The sequence below is a fragment of the Pelecanus crispus genome, chromosome 10 (genome assembly GCF_030463565.1).
Source record: "Pelecanus crispus isolate bPelCri1 chromosome 10, bPelCri1.pri, whole genome shotgun sequence".
Lineage (NCBI taxonomy): Eukaryota > Metazoa > Chordata > Aves > Pelecaniformes > Pelecanidae > Pelecanus > Pelecanus crispus.
The window spans coordinates 42,754,495-42,775,933 of NC_134652.1; the positions used below are offsets into that span (position 1 = coordinate 42,754,495).

The 21,439-nt window shown below is 51.5% G+C and overlaps 1 protein-coding gene across 4 annotated transcripts; it reads left to right on the forward strand.

Annotated features, from left to right (window-relative positions):
- DNAJB12 (DnaJ heat shock protein family (Hsp40) member B12) lies at window positions 1–19,562 on the forward strand. Of its 4 annotated transcripts, none has more exons than XM_075717733.1 (9): window positions 1–137; window positions 4,533–4,707; window positions 6,183–6,328; window positions 9,419–9,604; window positions 11,607–11,686; window positions 12,833–12,942; window positions 16,093–16,265; window positions 17,307–17,458; window positions 18,843–19,562. In XM_075717733.1, the coding sequence occupies exons 1-8, from the start codon at window positions 5–7 to the stop codon at window positions 17,426–17,428; spliced, it is 1,125 nt and encodes a 374-aa protein (XP_075573848.1). In that variant the 5' UTR covers window positions 1–4; the 3' UTR covers window positions 17,429–17,458; window positions 18,843–19,562. The 4 variants fall into 4 exon arrangements, with proteins under 4 accessions (XP_075573848.1, XP_075573849.1, XP_075573850.1 ...); XM_075717734.1 differs by having other exon boundaries at window positions 17,307–17,452; XM_075717735.1 differs by lacking the exon at window positions 1–137 and adding an exon at window positions 1,473–1,687.
- Window positions 19,563–21,439: the final 1,877 nt, after the last annotated feature.

Genomic DNA, 21,439 nt, shown 5'->3' on the forward strand with positions numbered 1-21,439 from the left:
CGCCATGGAGTCGAACAGGGACGAGGCGGAGCGGTGCATCGGCATCGCGCTGGCCGCCGCCAAGGCCAACCAGCCCGAGAAGGCCCGCCGCTTCCTGGAGAAGGCGCAGCGCTTGTACCCCTCGCCGCGGGTCCGCGGTGAGCGCCGGCGGACGGGGAAGGGGGGACCTGGGGGGTGTGGGGGGGGGCGGGGGGGGCGCCGGGGCCTGCGTCGCCGCGCCTGACCTTTGACCCGCGCCTGCGCACTGCGGGGGGGGGCTCCCAGCGGGCCTTGCGGCGCGGCCCGGCCCCGCCCCGTGAGGGCCCGGGGCTACCGGATCCCCCCACGGGCCACCGGACACCCCCCCCCCGGGCTACCGGACCCCCCCCCACCCCGGGGCTGCCGTGCCGCGGGTGCTGCCGGCGGCGTGTGCCTCTCCCCGGAGCCGTGGCGCGGCGATTCGCGGCCCGTTTTCGGTTCCCGGGGGGCGGGCGTGGGGACGTGAGGGGGCTGGCCACGGGCAAGGCGCCCGCGGGCTTTGTGCCTCCCCCCGCGCTCGCTGCCGACCTGCCCCCGAGCCGCGGGCGGGCCGTGGGGCGCCGTCACGGCCGCGGGTGCGAGCAGCGCTGCGAGCGTGCGGCTGTGGGGAGGGAGGGGGCTTGGTGGGGCTGCGGAAAGCGCCTCTCCTCCTCCTCCCCTGCTCTCCTCCTCCTCCTTCTCTCCTTTACTCTTCTTCTTTCCTCTCTTCTCTCCCTCTTCTCTCCATCCCTTTCTCTCCTCCTTCTCCTTTACTCTTCGTTCCTCTCCTCCTCCTCTCCCTCTTTTCTCCCTTTCTCTCCTCCTTCTCTCCTTCTTTTACTCTTCTTTTCTTCCCTCCTCCTTTCCCTCTTTTCTCCCTCTCTTTCTCTCCTTCTCTTCCTCCTCTCTTTTTCTCCTTCTCCTTTACTCTTCTTTCCTCTCCTCCTCCTCTCCCTCTTTTCTCCATCTCCTTCTCTTCTCCTCTCCTTCTCCTTCCCCTCCTCCTCCTCCTTCTCTCCTCCTCCTCCTCCTCTCCTCCTCCTTCTCTCCTCCTCCTCTCTTTCTCTCCTCCTCCTTCTCTCCTTCTCCTTTACTCTTCTTTCCTCTCCTCCTCCTCTCCCTCTTTTCTCCATCTCCTTCTCTCCTCCTCTCCTTCTCCTTCCCCTTGTCCTCCTCCTTCTCTCCTCTTTCTCTCCTCCTCCTCCTCCTTCTCCTCCTTTACTCTTCTTTCCTCTCCTCCTCCTCTCTCTCTTTTCTTCATCTCCTTCTTCATCTTATCTCCTTCTTCATCTCCTTCTGCCTTGCCTCTCCCTCTCCCCTCTCCTCTCCTCCTCTCCTGGCGTTTGGCCTGTCCTGCAGCTCCGTCCCTCCCACAGAGGTGCAGCCGCCCCGGCCCTGGGCACGGCTGCAGACTCCCCTCCTCGAGCACCACAGGCCAGCGGGCAGTGGTTTCACATGGTTTGCGGGCGGGCAGACAGACCTCGTTTGAGCTTACATGCTCGAGCGTGCTTGTTTCCCCTGGCTGCTCCGCTCAGCAAGCGTTGCTTTTCGTTTCGTACACCCCCTTTGATTGCCACAGCTCAGCTGCTGCGGCTCGTTTCAGCACGCGTAAGAAACAATCTTCCTTCTTGAAGACCTGCCGGTTTTATGGGTTTTGAGGAACGATCTCATTTCCTGGAAGCTTTACGATGTATGTAATTAACATGTCACAAAAGCAACTGGGAAGTGGTTTGTAGAAGCAGCCAAGCACAATTCTTTCTCTGTGTGTTCTTATATTGCAAAAATTTATGCAAGGAGCTGTAGATTTTTTTTTTTCCCCCCCTATTTTTTCCTTTGACCTTATCTGAGTTTTGATTTTTCGGCTGTGTTTTGCAGCTTGTCTGTCCTGCAGAGAGCCCAAGGCTTCCTGTAATTCTTGCTTTGGTTGCACGAGGCCTCTTCCTGTTCCCTCAGACACAGTATAGCAGCCCGTCGTACGCGTGGTGTGGTTTTCCTCCCCGTTCAGATATACTTTTGTGAAATTACTGGGTAGGAAAAGTGACTTTTGGAGGGAAGAGCGTGGCATAGCACACAGAAAGGCCCACCCTGACAAGGATTGCTCTTCCTGAGGAGCTCTGCTAGGGCGTGCACCAGAAAAGTAGATCTGGATGACGGCAAGCACCAGTTTGCAACGTAAAGCGGTCATGTTTTGCCCTAATCCTGTGGCCTGGGCCAGCCAGAATAAAAGGTGGGATATGTACTGTTAGAGAACTGGAGCACAGGGGAGGAAAGCAGGGCAAAGCGGGGCGGGTTAACGTTAAGTACAGCGTGCTCGTTTGTGGCCAGAGCTTGATGTCCTGCTGGTTGCTCACCCGTGCGCTTTGGGTCCGCAGTTGGGAAATGTTGCCAAAGATCCCGCGGTTACGCAGTGGTCGTTGAGTCTTTACGTAGCCTGTGTGCCCCTGGGAAATCTCTTCTCTTTCTCATGAGCTACGCTGGGTTTGGCAACGATCAGCGACGTGGACGTTGCACAGCCAGCGCTTCAGACTCTGACCCTGGCTGGGTCTTACGGGTGTCGTCACAGGTTCAGCAAAGGGTTCTGCAAGGGGATTTTGGCAAAAAGCTTCTCCTGGGCAAACGCAGCTGGGCACGCTGGTGTAGACAAAGTCCCGCTGGTCGCCTTTAAGCGGGAGTTTCGGAAAAATTAACAATGGAAGTTGAACAAACGTTGGCTAATAAGCGAGGAAAAGTGATCCGTAGCACGTGCTTGGTGGGGAGCTGAGTTGACAGAACTGGAAACTAATTCAGCAGTCTCTGCTTCTAGTTTATGAATTTGCGCTGTGCTGTGACTGCACGGGGGACCAGCGTGGCTTTGGGATGCAGAAACAATAGCGCTGGGGCTGTAGAGCAAAACAGGACTGAGCTGTGGCCGTACGCGGACTTCTGTGGTTGGGTTTGGGAGCTACGCTACCAAAAACATCTCTTGGCACAAGCTGTAGGAAACTCAGCCCAGAACAGCAAGAGTGGGGTGGCTGGAGGGACAGCCTCACGAGATGAGGTTTAAAAGTGCCTGGCGGTTTGCTCCAGGATTGGAAGGAATAAAAACAATTACTATAATTTTGTGAAGGCTCTAGTGGTGTAAATGTGAGCAAGGGAAGGATTTCTTTTTCTGAAAGCCGAAGTCTGTGAAGCCCCCAAGCTCAAAAGCTCGTCATCCAGTGAGTTACTGCTCGTTAGCCTGCTGTCATTTTTATCCTTCGTCCTGTAACAATTGCCTGTATTGGCTGTTGGATTACCGAGCGGTTTTTTCTTGCCCCTACAAGCTCTGCGGGGCAGATAGGATATCTTGGCCTGTCTCTTGGCCTGCAAGCGTTGTTTGCGCTTGCATAAAGAACGTGATACCCCCATAGTGCAAGGTCTGTAACGTGCAATCTGCGGGAGGAGATGAAACGTCCTTCTCGGTTCTAGGCTCTGGATAAAGGACTGCAAGCTCGTCAAGTTACTGATGCCTTTGTAAATAACGTCGGCTGGTCTCAGTCGTGTTACGTGTGCCTGTTCTCTTTAATGCAATGTATAAACTTCAGAAACTACAGGCACAAAGAGATCGGTCTGATGTCTGGTTAAAAAAAGACAAAAGTAGTTTAAAAAGATGGCGCTCTCCGGCTGCCAGGGAAGTGCATGACGGAAAGGCGCTTCTGTGCTTGGAGGAGTCTCACTTGGTTTCACAGCGGTGTCACCTGCGCCGTTAGGCCAAGCCTGAATGTTTGTCCCCTCTTGGCTGAAAAGGACGGAGGACAGCGCCTGAGCCTTGCGAGGAGGAGGCAGTAGTCTGCAGCAGTTCACCCGATAACGCACGCGCACCCCACTTAAGGGAAGGGAAACTGAATTTATGCAATTCATATTCCTTAACTGAGGGAGAAGATGGTTTTCACAGCTGCTGCTTCGCACATAGCACGCGTAGGTAAGGCAGCGCAAGAGAACAAAGCGCCCTTCTGACTCACGTGTTACGGGTCCTGTCGCGCTGCCAGCAATCAGTGCTGCAGCTCTCTTGTCTCCAAAAGGGGAGTGTCCCCCCGTGACTGGCATCCCACGGTATTATTTTCTAAGCTCTCTAAAGATATGGCGTCGTCACATAATTTACCCAGCAGAGTAGACTCTCAAAGGCAGGAGATGAATATGCTAGAGAACAAACAGGGAAATACTCCGCCATTAAGGAGAGACGGGGGCAAAAATGGAGAGGACAAGGATGCACCGCTTTGGTGATCCGCTGCGGCTCCCGGACTGTCCGGCTGGGTAGGCCTGGGGTTTTGGTGAAGGTTGCGTGCGTTGGGAGAAGCAGGCAATTTCTTCAGCAGCAGCCCTCACATGTGGGCAAGAAGTAGCAGGAGCTCAAGGGTTGGGTGAAAAGGTGAGGGTCTTTCTGATGAAGGGTGGGGGTCTTAGGGCGGTGGCAGAAATGAAGAGGGGTCTCTTTATGGGAGAGTGGGAAGGGCAGATTGAGCTTGGTGGTCTCTTAACTTCTTTTTTTTTTTCTTTTCATCTTTTTCTCATTTCAGTTCTGCTTGAATCACTCAACAAGAACGAGCAATCAGCCAATGGCCAGTCCCAATCCAGGGAGTCCACAAATCCCCAGTTCAAGAAAATGAGCGGAGACTTCCCCTCGGCCAATGGAGAGGCTGGTGGGGAGGCCCCCAAGGGCTACACTCAGGACCAGGTGGATGCAGTGAAGAGGTGTGCGCGCAGCTCTCCGTGGCTTCAACTCGCGGTTTGCGTTTATCGTGCGATACCGGTCTGTTTTTCGCAATGTTTTAAAGATGCAATGGTGGAACATGAAGGAGGAGGGCAGAAAGAGTAGATAGAGTTGGACGACAGTTCATGTTCTGTGCCATGTAAGGAGATCCAGTCAGCTTTGAACCGTATCGGGTGGTTTTTAATTCACTAGGTGTTTAAAAAGGTATCTAGGAGAATTTATAGCTACGGCAGCCCTGGGAGGCAGCTCAGATCTTGGGTCTATGAGGGGCGAGATCTCTCCCGCAAACGCATGTACGAGGGCTAGAACTGTAGGCCTTTTCCAGGCTGAGCTGCAAAGAGGCATTTTGGATGCATCCATCTCATGGACTTCACATGAATGTTTGCTTTAGTGTTACTCAGTAATATTGGGAAAAAGTCCCGTGTGGCCCTGAGATCCTGTAGGTAGAAGTCATGGCTCCTAGCTTGCAGTAGGCAGCCTTCCTGCTCTAAGCTTTGCGCTAGTAGCAAGTGACGGGGCACATCCTTCTTCCTCTCTCCTGATAATATGCTGCTCATGGTCTCTCTTAGAGCCCGATAAAGTAGAAATCCACCGCAGGACGCTGCACTCTGTTAGCGCGATACGCCTCTAAAGCTTCTGCTGGGAAGTCCCAGGACATGTTTATCCAGTCACCTGTTCTCCCGACCCTGCTTCAAGCTGTTCTTTATTCCTTTCTACCATTTGCAAATACTGGGAGTTGAAGGACTGAACTGCAGGCACAGTCACTTGGTCAACTTTGTTTAAGGTTGTGGGCATGGTCGGAATTGCGCAAGAACTGCTCTGACTAGTGGACTTACGGGGATGCTTGTTACATCATCCATTTCTCCAAAAAGCCAGCCTGCTGTATTCTGTCTCCTCAAAGTCATGTGAGAAGGAGAAACCATCGCTGGGCTGTGAGTGTACCCAGAACGAACTGGGCTGCGCACCCAGGCCTGGGCAGCTCCCTTTTTCTTCCTCCAGAATTCAGCTGATGTTATTTTTAGGTCTGTGAATTAACTGAGTCTGAAGAGAAGGCGGAGGGAGCCAATAGCCCAGCTATCCTTCAGATCCCGGCCTGCTGTCTGTAGTCCCTCCCAAATAGCCTCCAAAACACGAGCGTGATGAATCTGAAGCATATTTGCCAGTCGCATTCTTGAGCGGTTGATATCGTCGCCTGAGGAGAGGCCCTTCTACCTCTACTGGTTTGACTTGTTCTGTGAGGGTGTTTGTGTGCGAGTAATGCAGGCGCAGCGGGAATGAGTCTGTGAAAAAAACTGGGTCACCCTCTGAGGCATCAGAGCTGAGTAAACCAGAGTTCACTGAACAACATCGATCGAAACTGCGATGCGTGAGATGGTGCAGAGTTGATGTATTCAGTGCAAAGTGGCTTTCACAGCTGAAACTAACCATCCGTATGTTCTCTTCTCTCTGCTGGCAGGGTAAAGCAATGCAAAGATTACTATGAAATTCTGGGAGTAAACAGAGAAGCTTCTGATGAGGACCTGAAAAAGGCTTACCGGAAACTTGCACTAAAATTTCACCCAGATAAGAACCATGCACCAGGGGCTACAGAGGCATTTAAAGGTAAAGAACATTTCCGACTTTGTGATTTGCGCTCGACTATCAGGCGATGGTGCTGAGCTGGGCTAGCAAGGACTCTTAAAAACAACCTCATGAGTGTTTAGAGTGAAATAAAGCTCCCCTTAGTAAAGTTATATCTCTTCTTCTGGGCTGGTTGTATTACGAACAAAGTATACTCTCAGCTTAAAGTAATAAACACCAGTTGGCATGGATAGGCTTCACCTCTGCTAGTCGGACAAGGAGAAGCCTTCCTTCCCTTTCTCCCTTTCTGTGTGTTGCTCCAGCCTCCTGCCACGCTGCTCAGGAGGGAATTCCCTTGGGATGTTAACCATCCTTTTTCTTTTTTTTGGAGAGAGGCAGGAGCATTCACATAGCAGGGAGAAGCTCCAAGTCCTGCAGCCGTCCAGCACGGGGCAGGTGCTGGGGTGCACCCCCGACTACTGATAAATCCAGTAGAGACCCAGTAGGTTGGGCAGGCCCAATGGCAGGAGACTCATCTTCTTCAGAACCCGTATTTAGACGCTTCCACTCATTGAGCATTTCAGGCAGCCAGTAAGCCTTCAGGTTTCTAAGCAAAGCACTCGGCACCTGACCATTGCAAAAGGCTGCGGGGTGGAATTGGTGGCTGGAAGCCCCAGGTGAAAATTTCTAGGGTGAAACTGCCCCAGCCATACAGCTGAGCCTAGCCAGAACTCAAAACGGGTCACCAGGAGCTTCAGTTCTGCTGCAGAGAGCCCGATTCTCAGGGCCTCTCTACAAATGCGGCAAGGATGTTTCCCGGCTAATAAGATACCTTAAAACTGGAGTAATTTTCCAAGAGAAACGCTATTGCTTGGAACATATAACCCAAATTTCCTTTGTAAGCTGTGGAAGTTTGATTATTATTGTTGAGCTAAACGGGGAACTTCTTGATGCCAGTTGCACAGCGCTGATTTTGCAGTGTTAAGCCATTTAAATAACTGTGGTCTGATTCTGGCCGTCTGGGGAGTGAAACGCGTGAGACTTCTGCTGGAGCAGGGAGCAAGGCTAACCTGGTGCGAGTGTATTGGTACAGTATTGGGGTAAGCTTCTAGTAGACATGAATTCAGCAGTAAAAGTCTTATGTAAGGTTTGTTCAAGTCTTTCAAGACTTAAATCCGTAACTGATAAGCGTGTTGCTGTTAGCAAATACCGAGCTGACCCCCAGCTACTTGGGAGAGCCTGTTTCAGTAGGGGGGCCAGATTAAAGAGTGAGCATCTGCAGACATCTATCTACGCCGCATGTGCGGTAAGCCGCTGCTCGACAGTTTATCCTTCAGTCCTTGCTAAGTGGCGAAAGGCAGGTTTCTTCACCCATAATCTTAAATAATCATGTTTGCCGAAGGCTTTGACAAGAGTTACATGCCAGAAGTCGTGCGTTAAGCAAGGTGCCCTTTATCCTCCGCTGCAGAGCTGTCTGCTCTCAGGTTATCTCTCCTCCAGGCTTTGCCTCGTTGGGTCCCCCCTCCTTCAGCCCCCGAGCTGAGCTCCTAGTTTGCAGGGCTCGCTGAAGTCCAGCTGTTTGGTTCCAGAGGGTGAAGGGGGAAACGTGCACGGCTATGAGGATTTTAGTTAATTTTTTTCTTACGTTGATGTATTAGCTCAAGTCTTGGCATTCGTCTTCCCAGTGACAGCTGATAAAGCGTTACGTCTAGTCCTGAGACCTTGTTTCAGTCTATAGGTGCGGTTGGCTGCAGTCTGTCTGGTAGCAGATTGGCATCGCTGCCTTTGGCTGACGTTGGAAAAGGAGTTGAACCTGGCTACTTTGAGCTAAAATCCTGATTTGGAATGAGGCGTTTATTGGGCTTTGTCAGCAGAAAGTCAGACAACGAACAAAACCCTCAGCTGCTCCATTTGCGTTGCTTCAGCGCACAGTTTGAAAGAAGCAGCTAATATGCCGAGAGGCTGTCCTTGTTGTCCGGCTTCCTTGCCTGGTCGTAGAAACGTTTGCTCTGTGTGCACTAATTATAACCGAGAAGGAGAAAAAGTGTGTTGACATTACATCCCCCATGCTCCAAATCTCTGCTCTGAGAAGAAACCGTACACCTTGATCTGACTACTGGGAAAATGTTGAATCTTGGAGTTAATCTCCTCCAAAGGGCATGTGTCTGCCTTTTCTATCACTTCTGCCTTTTATACGCCAAGCAACTCCTGCCATGAACATTTTTGCCTCCTTGCGACACAGGGAGGAGAGAGGATAGGCTCTGCAGTCACGTAGGGAGGCTCTTGCGTAGGCTGGTACGGAGGGGAAGTGGTAAGCTGGAATGTGTCGAGAGAGAAGTACGGAAATAGGAGGGCGGCAGGCAGGCGTTCTGGTAGAAAGGCTCGAACGTGCTGAGGTTGGAAGGGGAGTGACCTGGGGAACTGGTGGGGGTTGGGTTCCAGTACATTTCCACTGTCACGGGCACTGGTTAACAGTCCTGGTGATTATGCACCTTACTTCTGGCATCTGGCAATTTTGAAATTCATAGCTGACAGACACAACTTCTAGCCAACGTTTCCTTACTAGCTCTTGTGGGAGGTTTTAAAGTCTCTTTCAGTGATCTAGCCTGTATTTAAATTCTTTGCAGTTCTGGTTTTAGGCTGTGACGTTGAATTCCCTTAATGCCACTTTTGAATAAAATTTGTCAACTAAAACTGTATTTTCCTATACAGTTGCGTACAGCTGAAGGATTTGGGTGTTAGCTGTTGAAAAGAAATAACGAGTTTAATTAAAGTAAAATGTGCAGCCGCTCTCCTACCAGTATTTCCTTCGCAGTTCATGGTTTCATTCATCTGAGAGGGTTTCTCTAGGGACACATATCGAATTCATACCAGTCATATCATAACTTCTTCATCTGAATTAATTAAGGCCTTTTTCATCGAGTCTCTTGGTGTGGTTTCCTCCTGTCAACGTTTGCCAGAGAAGCGTGCCAGGTACTAGTGCTGCACCGCTGGAGTAGCCTGTTGAAAAGACGTGGGTAGTTGGGAATCGCATTTGTGTCATGAGAAAGGCAAGTCCTGGCAGTTTGCAGGGCCAAATGTATTATCTGCAGAAGAAAGAAGCTAATTGCTTCCTTATTGTCAATATTTCAGCCATTGGTAACGCGTACGCGGTATTGAGCAACCCAGAGAAGAGGAAGCAATATGACCAGTTTGGAGACGAGAAACTCAACCCTGCTCGGCACGGACACAGTCACTCGGACTTCCACCGCGGGTTTGAGGCAGACATCTCCCCCGAGGACCTCTTCAACATGTTTTTTGGTGGTGGTTTTCCTTCTAGTAAGCACGTTAAACCTTAATCTCTCGCGTGGGACCCGATCCTTTTGACAGAGCAACAGTGTGCTAGCGATTTATTTGGCCGTGCAAGGATTGCTGAGTTTGATAAGAGAGAGTTCTCCTTCACACATGACCTAAACACCTAGAGATTTCTAAATTGTTCAGATGGGTACTTGGAGAACTCAGCACCCAGCAGGTAATACCATCAGAGCTGGAGTTCTTCCCAACTTCAGGTGTTTGTTTGCCTGCTGGCCACATTGCATGTTAGAACAAAAAGTTACTTCTTTTAAGGCTAGTTGTAAAAATAATCCTATTTTGAAGAAGGCTTTTCTGCCCGGTGGTTTTGGAAGTTAAATCTTCTCATCAGAACAAACTATGGTAATGCCTGGGCCTTGTTCCTGATCTCTACCTGCTCTGCCACGCAGCTGAAGCAGTTTCTCCGAGATCAGCGTCCGCTTCCTTCTCTCCAGTGTGTCCCATAAAAAAAGAGGAAAGTGTTATTTCTAGAGCAGAATTTAAACCTTTTGAGTTGAAAATTAAATCTGTATCCTGTCTATCCACGGTGCTCATCATGGTTTGGGTAGCAGGGAAGAAACAAGTGACCCTTCCCTCACTTGATGAGTTCTGATCAAAAAGACACAGATTTAATATAAGGATAAGGGTATTTTAGAAGGCTCCCTTGTATTTGCTCTAGTCATATTTGACTGGCGGTGGAGGCAGTGGTTATTTGACCTCTGTGGACCAACTTGGAAAAATAAATATTTTTGTTTCAATTGAGAAGATTTACCCTGGTAGCTCTCTCCTATCTGGTATGTAAGAATTCACACACTAACATCAAGTGCTTGCAAAGGCACCTTGAAGCCTTTTGCAGCGTCCATGTTCTGCCAGAGCAGAGAGGTAAAGCTACTCCCGTAAAAACAGAGGGTTGCTATTTTAGCTCAGTCTTGTTTCCCTTTCCTCACTGTCCCAAGAGAATTCAGGACCGCTTTCTCAGCCCGTCTCCCTTTTCAGCTGGAGTTTTGACATTTAAAACAGGACACGGAGGAGCTCTCTTTTTTTTAGGGTGGAAAAACTACCTAAATTATTTCTTTTTGTATTGGTTTTAATCTGAAGTAAATTCAATTAGAAGCGAGGAGGCCTGTACAAGATATTCTCTCTACTTAGCTGACCCTGCTTTGAGCAGGAGGTTGGACTTCCTGAGGTCACTTCCAACCTGAATTTCCATACGATCCGATAAAATCCTATAGACGGATCTCTGTGCCCGCAACCAGTTCGCCTTCAGACATATCTGCTCGGTACGCCTTAGGAATACTCCTTTTTCAGCTGTGGCTGTAGCTCATTTTGTAAATGTTGGCTTCAGGTGATGAATAGATTTTTTTTTTTAATACGAATTCTTCTCGCAGTCTCCTGCGGAGTCCCATACCCGCTTCGCCCTAAAGCCACAACCATCTCTGTCAAGAGAGCGCGATGGAGTGGCTCGAGCCAGGAGCTTCGGCCACGTGGCCTGCTAACCAAAACCATGGCCATGCACCTTGTGCACTGGGACGTACGCAGGGATCTCGGGAATAGCCCGGCTCTGTCAAGTCACCATTTCACTGAGACATCCCAGCTCCAGCCTGACAGCAGCCCAGCCGGGCAGGTGCGCCGTCGTCCTTCCAGCTCTGAGCTGGCTGGCACGCTGCTGGCTGCGTGAGGCAGGCTGAACCGAGAGTGCCGGTAACGGCAGACCGGATCCAAGCCTGAGCGCAGCGTGGATTCCTTTACAATCTCTGTGTCCTTATATCTTTGCTGAGTCTGGCCCGAACTAAAGAAACGGATTGAGCCCATTCTGACAATGTTCAAAGTTAAAATTTGCTCGTCAGCACCCAGTCTACTTTTTCCTACCATGTTTTTTATTGGTGAGGCTGACACGGAACATGGCCACTTTCTGTGCTTCCTTCCTGGCCAGCCAGCACCGTCTTACGCACTCTGACTTTTGTGTTAACAGTTCTCTTTTTGCCTATAGGTAATGTTCACGTATACAGCAACGGCCGGATGCGATATACCTACCATCAGAGGCAGGACAGACGAGAACATCAGGGTGACGTAAGTGGAGAACAGGCGGGGGGCTGGGAGTCTAAAGGTTTTTCTGAGACGTGAATCGTGAGCTAGTTGGCGTGGCAGTCTTCTGAAACAGCCCTGCTTGTTTCCACCCCCCTGAACAGAAAGCTGGAGTCGTGGGAAGTGAGCTGCCTTCAAGAATTTACACCAAGTTGCTTTTTAATTTACTGGTGGTTGTTCTCCCAGGACTCTCATAGCTGTTGTCCAGTGGGGAAAACGCTGGTGTGTCTTCAGTGCTGCGTTGAAATAAGATTGCACCAGTAAAGCGTACCTGTCTTTACCACAGAATAAGCATTTCCTTTCTGATTTAATTCTGTAATTTCAAAAGGTAAATCCACTTTTCAGATAATGTGGGTACTCGTGGCTCCTCCCAACGTGAACTCATTCTCCCTTTTATTCCAGTATTGAGGATGGGGTGTTTCTAATCTGTGGTGCTTCATTAACCAAGGAAGACACTTTATAGCATGAGCTATTTTTATGTTTTCCCATCACAGAAAATCTAAGTATATCTCCAGCACTCCAAGCCCTCTGGTCTAGAGAAGTGAGAATGGGGGACTTGCTATTTAAGAGACCAGGGTTACATATTGAAGATTACTGTTTTCTGGGGATAGCCAATTATATTTAAAAAAAAAAAAAGGCAAGCAAACAAACAAGAACTTCCTGAATATTTTTTTCTCAAGCTTAAGGGGGAAAGTGTACTCTGCTGGAACTGGAGGGAGCTCAGGAGGTGAGGCAGAGGGGGAATTACTTTCATCTGACACTGAAGAGGGGAGAAGGCTTTCCTTAAAACCAGTTCCGCTCGTTAGCGCAAGCAGGACAGAAACCACGTACGCTCTAGGAAAACAAAATATGGGCATGAGGCTTTTGAAATTCACTCACAAGGTTCCCCCTGCCAGTGCCTTTGTCCAGAGAAGGGGCAGAAGGGTTTGGACCTTCAGAGTCACGCTGCCCTTTCTGGAGGGGAACTGTGGGCTGCTGGGTTCCCCCCAGTTGTTTTGGGGTGCCTCCTAAGCCAAACGCCTGCGAAAAGCAGGAGAACGGAGGTTGTGTAAGGGCTGGGAGGGAGGGAAGGCGATGCTATGGGATCCTTACGTACAGATGGTGCTCCACGGTGTGTTTCTGTTCCTTCAGGGTGGCCTTGGGTTGTTCGTCCAGCTGATGCCTATCCTCATCCTGATCATTGTGTCTGCTCTCAGCCAGATGATGGTCTCCAGCCCACCCTACAGTCTGAGCCAGAGGCCGTTAGTACCTGTTAATCTAAAACTTACCCAGCTGGGGAGGGGGGTGGGTTCTGGAGGGCAGGGTGGCATGGCGGGATAGGGATCTAGGCTCTCTGTTTTTCCTGTCTTTTCTTTTTTTTTTCTTTTTCTTTTTTTTTTTGCTTTTTGCTTTATCTCATCACGCCGTGGCTCTTGCTGCCAGATGTCTCACGCATCAGTGAAGGCCGCCTGGTGTTCTCAAACAGGTCTTGAGACGGAAGGTGCGGGGAAGGTTGGAGGGTGCTCACTTGCCTAAGGGGGGATGTTCTTTGACGGGGACCTTCTGCAGCCCGTACCCACAGCTGGGTGAGTCTGTCCGAGAAAGGGACAGACGAAATGACTTTGAGAGACTGTAGCCCAGCACCGAGATCCCATATGCAGAATGAATTGAGACGTAGAGTTAAATTGGGGTGTGAAAAACAAAAGCCAGATCTGTTCTTCGTGAAAGCCTCAGTTTATGCCTAGTATAACGCAAGAGAGGAGGAGAAGAACGAATAAAAGACACTCCTGTAGAGTAAAAGACACTCCCGGAGAAATCCCCTGTTCGTGAACTCTAATCTTGCCACGAAACAGCTATGGCCAGACGTTTACTGTGGGAAAGTGAAGCTGTTTCATTCTAGATGCTGTGGAAGTGCCCTGATCTGCTCGCTTGGCTGACAAATGAAATGAGTCTTTATTCTTACTCACTTTGCTGTGCCAACAAAGAATGGGAAAACAGGCTTGAGTTCTGGCTGCTTGCATCATTCTTGACAAAGGCTTAATGTATCTTTGGTGGAAGTTCCTTACGTGTATTTAAAGAGGGTAGACTTGGTTACAGCCAGGGGGCCCTGCTTAGTTTCACAGGTGACAACATTCGCCACTAATGATGTGAAATACTATAAAACCCAGCTTAGTTTTTGGGTCCTAGGTAAAGACTGTGACATTAGTGCTTGGAACCGAGAGGTGGAGCGGTTTTGGAGAGGGCGCAGTTAAGAATTATTCCGTGAGGCTCAAGAGTGTTGAGATGTGATTTCTGCGGTTGATATTAGGACTATAAAAATTAAGCATTATATAGGTATACCGGTTTGTTTTATACTGGTGAAGTGGCAGTTTATGGGGTGAAAAGACATTCAGCTTGTAAGTGGGCAGGAATTTGCTTCCAGCCTTGTCAGCCGTCGGAGGAAAGCCATCCCTGAGCCCCAGCTGTTTCTCCGCTGCTCGGTTCCCCGTTCCCTGTGCTGTCCCTGTCTCCGCGTGCTGGGGTAGCAGCAACCAAACCAGTTTCCGAGTTTGGATTTGGACAAGAGGGGCAAACGAGCTGTTCCAGTCCTCCGTCATCCTTCCCGAGTGACCAAGGCACTTGAAATGAAATTATCTTGGGAGCAAGAGGCGTGCCGTGCCGGCAGGCGGTGCTGCTCGCTCGCTCGCGCAGGCAGCCAGGCCCCTTTTGCTGCCTGGTGTAAAGGGAAATGCTGCGCTGGCCTGTCCCTTGGCAGGAAGCTGGAGCTCTCCGCACTGAACTCAGTGAGCTGGAGGCGAGAAGCTTTTGAACCCGGCGAGGTTTTAATGGCAGGCGGAGATTTTAGTGCCACGTCTTGGTAGTGAAGCTGTCGCTGAGAAAGGCAGAGTCCTAAGGAACCCATTTCTCGCTCCGTTGCCTTTGTAAATCTCTTCCAAAAACTAGCTTTCTGCCAAAAGACCTGTCTAGTTGGGGGCCTGTCTGTGCCACCCCGCTCTTCAATAACACCTCATCCAATTTGCCTGACTTAATTGCATGTCTGACTTCAGGTGGCAGGTTTCTTGCGCCAGGTCCTGCCCTTATTTTCATGCTTTACACTCAAGCAGGCTGCTGAAGCTCTGCGAGCTTCAACACTCCTCTTTTGAGGGCGCGCTTTGTAGCCTCTGCGGTTTGTCTTTATACAGAAGAGGAATATGAACTTTGGGAGAGCTGAGGGCTCTGTCTTGACAGGTAAAACAGTGGGCTGAGCTTCTTCCAGACTGCACCTCTGCCAGCAGGCGCTGCCGGAGATGCGTTAGCCTTTGTCTCGAGAAATGCCAGGAGAGCTTTTTGTCATGTTCAGTCTATCCAGCTACCCGTCGCTCGTCCCTGAGTGCTGGACCTTGATGAAACGTGCAGGAGTCTCTGAATCGCTCCCGTAAACCCCGATAACAGACTGAAGGGCGAGCCGGAGATATATACATATATATATATTATTATATTATACCTGGCTTAAGAATCAGGTTCGCTTTTAATGCAGCAGCCAGCTGGTATTTACTAGGGGAGACTTTGGGCACGTCTCCAGGTGGGGCTGTTCCTGATGAATCCAGCATTTGGGCACAGGCCCTGTGTTAAACACACCCTAGTGAGAGTATCTCTAGGTTTGCTGGAGCGTCGGGGAAAATAAGCGCAGGGCTCTGAAATGCAAATCCACGGGGGTTAGGGTAAGAAGATTTCCTTCTAGAAAGTGCTCCCTGTACTAGTCGGTGCAGGCTCGGGTGCAGAGCGGCTCTTAATTTTGTTCTTGCAGCAACAGCGTTGGTTGCAGCATGTGATGTGGTAGAGGAAGCTGACGCTCTTGGGGTTAGCATCGCAGCAGAGGGGACTGGGTTCGGCCGCCGGGCAGCCTTGCTGAGCAAGGGTGAGGCGCGGGGGAGCTGTGACAGCCAGCCCCTGCTCTGCCCGCGCCTCGGCGCTGCCGTGCTCCTCTCTTCTGCCTCGCGGGCTGCTCTCACCCTGCACCCCACCAGCATCAGCCTCCGAGCTTTGTCACCATCCCTGGGGCTCGCCGCCAAAACCAGACGATGGTGTCGTCAGCGAGGAAATCGCAGAGACCTAATTACTGCTGAAAATTCTAGCGAACGCTTTATTTTAAGTGGGTTTAGTGCTTGGGCAATCTGTCTGAGAGTTTTGTCTGTGTTCAGAGCTCTGCCCACCTAGCTAGAGGCCTGGCAGGTGTTCTCCCCGTGTTGGCGTTTCGTTTCCACCAGAAATGCTTCTCCTTTCCAAACCTGCACGTCTCTGGATGCATAGGAGTGATGTATGTTTTCAGCGGTTTGGTATCGTGGCGTGGCGTGCATTAGAAAGAGCCGGGAGCTTTTTGCTCTGCCCCCGAAGCGTGTCCTACACTGTTCTGACTCTTCTCCCTGAATTAGGTCTGTGGGTCACATACACAAGAGAGTGACAGAGCACTTGAAAGTCGTCTACTACGTATCGGAGACCTTTGCAGATGAATACACGGGCACGAACCTGAAAAACGTCGAGAGGAGCGTGGAGGACGACTATATCGCAAACCTCCGAAATAACTGCTGGAAAGAGAAGCAGCAGAGTGAGTAGCGCGGGGTCGGGAGCAGAGGGTCTCGGCTGCTGCATGAGGCCGGCTTCGGAACGGTGCTTTACTGGGGACTGAGCTATGTTAAAGTTATATTTTAACATGGTGCAAGCGCATTTCCTGCTCTTTTTTTCTATCTGTGGCTTTGTGACAAATCCAGTACGTGGGGCTTTTTTTGTTTTGGTTTGGGTTTTTTTTTTTTAAATGCTGCTGTAGAACTGGTCAGACAGGAGTTGTGCCCCGGAGGTTCCCTGCCGTGTCAGTAGGATATCTCCGATTTCCAGTGGAGGGGGAAGGTTGCAGCCGTCTCATTTTCAGGAGGCCCCCTCCGACAGCTCTGTGTAACATTTCAGTTGTTCGAGGAGCGTGCCTGCAAGTCTTGCTGCCCGTGCTGTCCTCCATCCCGCATCCCGTCCCGGAAGGCTGGGGCGGCAGCAGCGGCGTTGCCTCGCGTGCCGCTGAAGGCACGCAGGGTTAGGAGGGACGGCTGCCCGGCCGGGCAGCGCGCGAGGTGATCCGGCCATCAAGCCGGGCAGCGCAGCGTGGCGAGGGCAGCCAGCTATTTGCCAAATCCCAGGGGTGACCTGCCTTCTCTGCCCGCCCATTCCTAGCCGGTGATGATCCCAGCTCTCGGAGCAGCGGCCCCGGGGTAGGATTTGAGCACCGGGGACGCCAGAGGGGCTGTTAGAGCCCCCAGTCATGCCACACGAGGCCGGCGCGGCAAGCTCGGAGCCTCTGCGTTTCTTCTTTCCCATGCTGCTGGGGCAGCCTGTGCATAGGCTGCCGCGTCTGCCTCCTCTGGGAGCAGAGGCAGGTCCCGTCAGGTTCCTAAGGCTTTCCCTGGGATGGATGCGCTCTCTGCAGCTGGTACCGCCCGCCCTGTCCTAAAGGGCACGGGGCATTTCCTCAGCCTCATCCTGTGCTTCAGCTGGCCTTGAGGAGCTCGAGGTGCCTCCTGTTCCCAGCGGAGCCCGTGGCCTGGCGGGTGGGTCTCCTTTCCGCCGTCGCGTCGGTAACGCTGGGCTTTTCTCTTTGCAGAGGAAGGTTTGTTGTACCGGGCACGCTACTTCGGAGACTCGAGTCTGTACCAGCGAGCACAGAAGATGGGCACCCCCAGCTGTAGCAGACTGTCAGACGTTCAAGCCTCTCTGCACGGATAGTCACCGCCCGCCTGCTCAGCCGAGGTCTAAGTACGAGCTGGTGATGCTTCCCCCGGCAGCGGAGCAGGGCACAATAGTGCTTTTCATACTTAAATCTCTGTTTGAGACGCAGAATCCTCATGAGTCTCCTCTAGATGCACACGCGTCGCGGGGGGGAAGCACCCCCCTCCGTCAAGCGTGCGCTTGTTCATTGGGAAATCCATTTTTTTTTTAGTTTGCATGTCAGCACCCTCGGCTCTCTCCGAGCTCCGTGTTTTCTCTGGCACCGTCGATGTTGGGTCTCTAGGAACAGGGCAAAAGCCGCGGGCGTGTTGGCAACTCGGCTGAGGTCTTGCCAACTGCGCATTTGATACGGTGGCCGAGCGCGCCTCAGCTGGTTGGAAGTTTTTTACCGGCCGTGGCAGCTGGCCAGCCGCCACCTTGTAATGAACCAGGGTTTTTTTGGTTGCTTTATTGTCTGTTTTCCTGCAAAAGCTGTTATCCCCTGGCATGTAAAGCGATACGATGACAGGGAACGGACTCCTACCAAACAGATGTTCCTTGCCCCCCCGTCGCCTTCCCATGACACTCAAGGAGAACAAAGCAAATGGCCAGAGTTCACAGCGGGCTGTAGAAGCGACTTACCCTGTGAAACTGGGAACCAAAGTAAAAACAGCTGAGGGCGAGTCTGGAGGACTCAGGGAGGGGGTCGGAGAGTTTGAGTTCAGGCGAGCCCAGATAGCACGCGTGAGACCGGGCGCGCTGGGTCACGGGACAACTGCATGAAAATAATGAAAGAAAATCGGCGCGGAGTTCGGAGTCCCTTTTCTGCTTAATTATGCGGGCTGATGTCACCTACCAGATGCTGTTGGGATGGCTGTAAACCAGCTCCCTCCTACCACAAAATGATTTCAAACCAGGGTTTCTATAGAGGATAAATCGGAGGTGAAGCTCACACCAAGCGTTAGTTGCGCGGACGCCGTTTAGGCTTGCAAAGACTTCTTGGGCACGTTGGGCATCGGGCTGCTTGGTTTGGAGACGCAAGCTAAGGAGGTTTAGCAGGGGAGTTTTTTGTTCGGTTTTTATTTTCCTTGGCAAAGGGAGCGCGCCTGAAAGTTTGGCCCTTAAAGCAAATCCTCTGGGTCGCGTTTGGCGTTTTTTTGGGTGTATCCTGTTTTTGGAACCGTTCTTATCTTGATACGCCCGCTCTCTTGTTTTGATAACTGCGCCTCTTCTTTCACAATAGACCGGCATTAATTCCCTGCTTTTCTTTAATTCCCTCTCTCTTACCTGTGGTCTGGAAAGAGACCCACTGCGGATTGACATAGTGCGACTGAAAAAGCCGCCGCCTGTACCGTGGCGGGGGGGAGGAAGGGGGAGGTACGGTGACGTGCGATTGTCCGGAGACTGACACCGCTACCGCTTTTGTTCCCAGACTCTTGAAATGCCGGAAGACTTTTGGTGAAGTGCGCTGAGCCGAGGCGACAGACTTGATATTTAAAAGAATCAAACCTTATCTTAAAAAATGGAATCGGAGAATTAGCGACGCACAACTGCCCTCTTTCTTCTCTCTGCCTGTCTCCGCCGTTCGACCTGCGTCTCGGGCTCAGCGATTAGGACAGGAAATCGAGCTGCCCGTCTTCCTCCTTCCCTTCCGACGCCGCTAACCCGCGACCGTCTCGCTGCTCCTGGGATCCCGCAGCCCCGAGAACAAACGCGTAGAGTGTGAAATAACACAGACTGACCGCAGAAGCCACGAAGCAGAAGGAGACCCTTGGCGACCGCGCCGGTCACCGCTGGCGGAGAGGGAAATGGGACGATTTGGTGATAAGAGGAAAACTTTACAGAAAAGAAAAGATGATCTATTTAGAATTAATTTATAGCTGTATATATGTTGTACTTTTAAACTATGCAGGGGTTGGATGATTAAATTATTTTGTTTTCTGCCCGGTTTGGTAAACGGGGAAGCGGGAAGTCTCTTCCCAGGGTGTCTCGCTCCGCAGCGCTTTCCTGCCTGACACTAAACCAAGAATCACTTCGCGGTTACTGTACTTTGCTTTCTGGAGGACGGCGGCGTTCTGCGGCTTGCCATGCCGATACCTGCCTTTCGGCTTTTAATAAATTCCAAATCTCTAGGGGGTAACAAAGAAACGGGGGCGAACTCTCCGGCTTCGGGGTGCGGCGGGTCAGCCGAGCCCCGGCGTCGCGCTCGGTGATGGGAGGGCTTGTCCCGGCTGCTTTTTGCTCGTCGGTCGTTGGGTTTATTTGTGCACGTAACTTCTTTTTTTGCGGAGTCCGCTCTAATTTTGCCTCGTAATCGGCGTTCTGTAAAGAGGGCTTTCCACGAGCCGTCTCCCTTTGTTGGTTTTTTTTTTTTTTTTGTGTGTGTGTGTGTCCTGCACTTGGGGTTCCTCACCCAGCAGCGCTCCTGTTGGCGACGCGGCCATGGCCTTGACACCCCATCTCGAACGTTTCCTAGAGGAGACCTGTAAAATACTGCTAATTCCTAAGAAACGGAGCTTCCTATTGCTTCTGTTGAAAGAAGTTTTGCCGGTGGGGGAGAGCGGAGGGTGCGCCCGATCTCCCCTCGGACCCGCCTGAGCTCTGCGGCGCGTCTCGTGCTCCATCGCTGCCGGGCAGGACCGGAGCCATCTCTTGGAAGCAAAACTGGCACCAGCAGAGCTGCCTCCTGTGGAATAAACTGGAATTTTTTTTTTTTTTTTTTTTTTTTTTGCGGGGGAGGGGGACACACGCTGCAGTTCATCTTTGTCTAAAGACATTTCCAGTGAGAACCATCCCCCGACACCCTCAGGGGAAGGAATCAAAAGCGCGGCGGCTCCCGGGCAGGGTGGCAGGGGCTGGAAGAGGCGAGAGGTAAGGTGGTTTTAATTTCGTTATTGTTGGGAATCCACGCGCTCTGTCTTCGGCTATTTATTTATTTTGCAAAATACCAGCCCTCCTCTTACCTGCAAGCCTTATTATCCCACAGCCACCACGACTTGGACCTGACTTTAAGGGTTTTTTGTTTTTTTGTTTTTTTAAAATGATTCCTCCATCTTTGGAAGGAATTGGGTGGAAGTATGGAGTTTGGAAATAGCTCGTAAGAGGCTAGCTGGCGTGAAGAGATCCTGGGGAGGGGGTGAAACAAAAATCATGTTCACAAAAGGTGCTGAGTGTCTTGCACAACAGCATTCCTTGCCCAGAGCCTGCCCGCCAAAACCTTTTGATTTTTTTTTTTCCCCCCCCTAAGTAGATATCCATGGATAATAACGAGCGAGAAGGCGTAGATCCTAACGGATGCTCGCAGAGGCTGTATCTCTCGATTTAGAATGAATTATACAATTGTACATCTATAAATAAATGTTTATAATGTGAAAGGCTCCGGCTGTGTTGGTGTCCTGCAGATCCTTGCCCCAGCCAGCTCCGGTTTTACAGCTGCTCCTTCACGCCGCCTTCGTCGCATCCGCCCGGTAAATGAAATTCCCTAAATTAAATTTCGCTAAATTAAATTCGGCTGCGGCGGCGTCCCCAGCGTGGGAGAGGAAAGGACGGGGAGAAGATGGAGAGGAGGTGGTGCCCCCGCGTCAGCCGTGGGGCCCGGCGAGGCGACGGCGGGGTGCTCAGCAGGACCTCTTTGCTTCAAACTGGTATTTCAAACCGGTTGCACTGGGATGGGGTGCCTCGTGCCGGGGGGATCGCCGCTGTCCCCCGCATCCTCTGGCCCAGCTCTTTTGGGGGATGCTTTCTTCCCATCCCAGAATGCCGCCGTCCCCGCAGCAGCATCCCCGTGTTTTAAGGTGCCCTTTGGTCGGGTCCGCATCCGGCTGCCTTCGTCCCGGGTGGAAATGCTGGCTCGGCCGTGCTTCCCGATGCCGGCGGCTCGGAAACTCAAAAATCCTGAGGGTTGGATTTGGGGTCCGCGCTCCCGAAGGGGTCTCTTTTTCCCACGTTCCCCCTCCCCGGGACAGCAAAAAGATTTTTTTTCCCAGGCTTGACCCAGCCAGTGCTCCCCTCCTCCTCCCCAGCCCCACG

Bases quoted from the DNA above. Each gene is read 5' to 3' on its own strand.
- DNAJB12 (XM_075717733.1), top strand. From the start codon at position 5: ATGGAGTCGAACAGGGACGAGGCGGAGCGGTGCATCGGCATCGCGCTG. The intron at 9,605-11,606 runs GTAAGCACGTTA...TTTTGCCTATAG, and splicing joins TGGTGGTGGTTTTCCTTCTA to GTAATGTTCACGTATACAGC. The intron at 11,687-12,832 runs GTAAGTGGAGAA...CTGTTCCTTCAG, and splicing joins GACGAGAACATCAGGGTGAC to GGTGGCCTTGGGTTGTTCGT.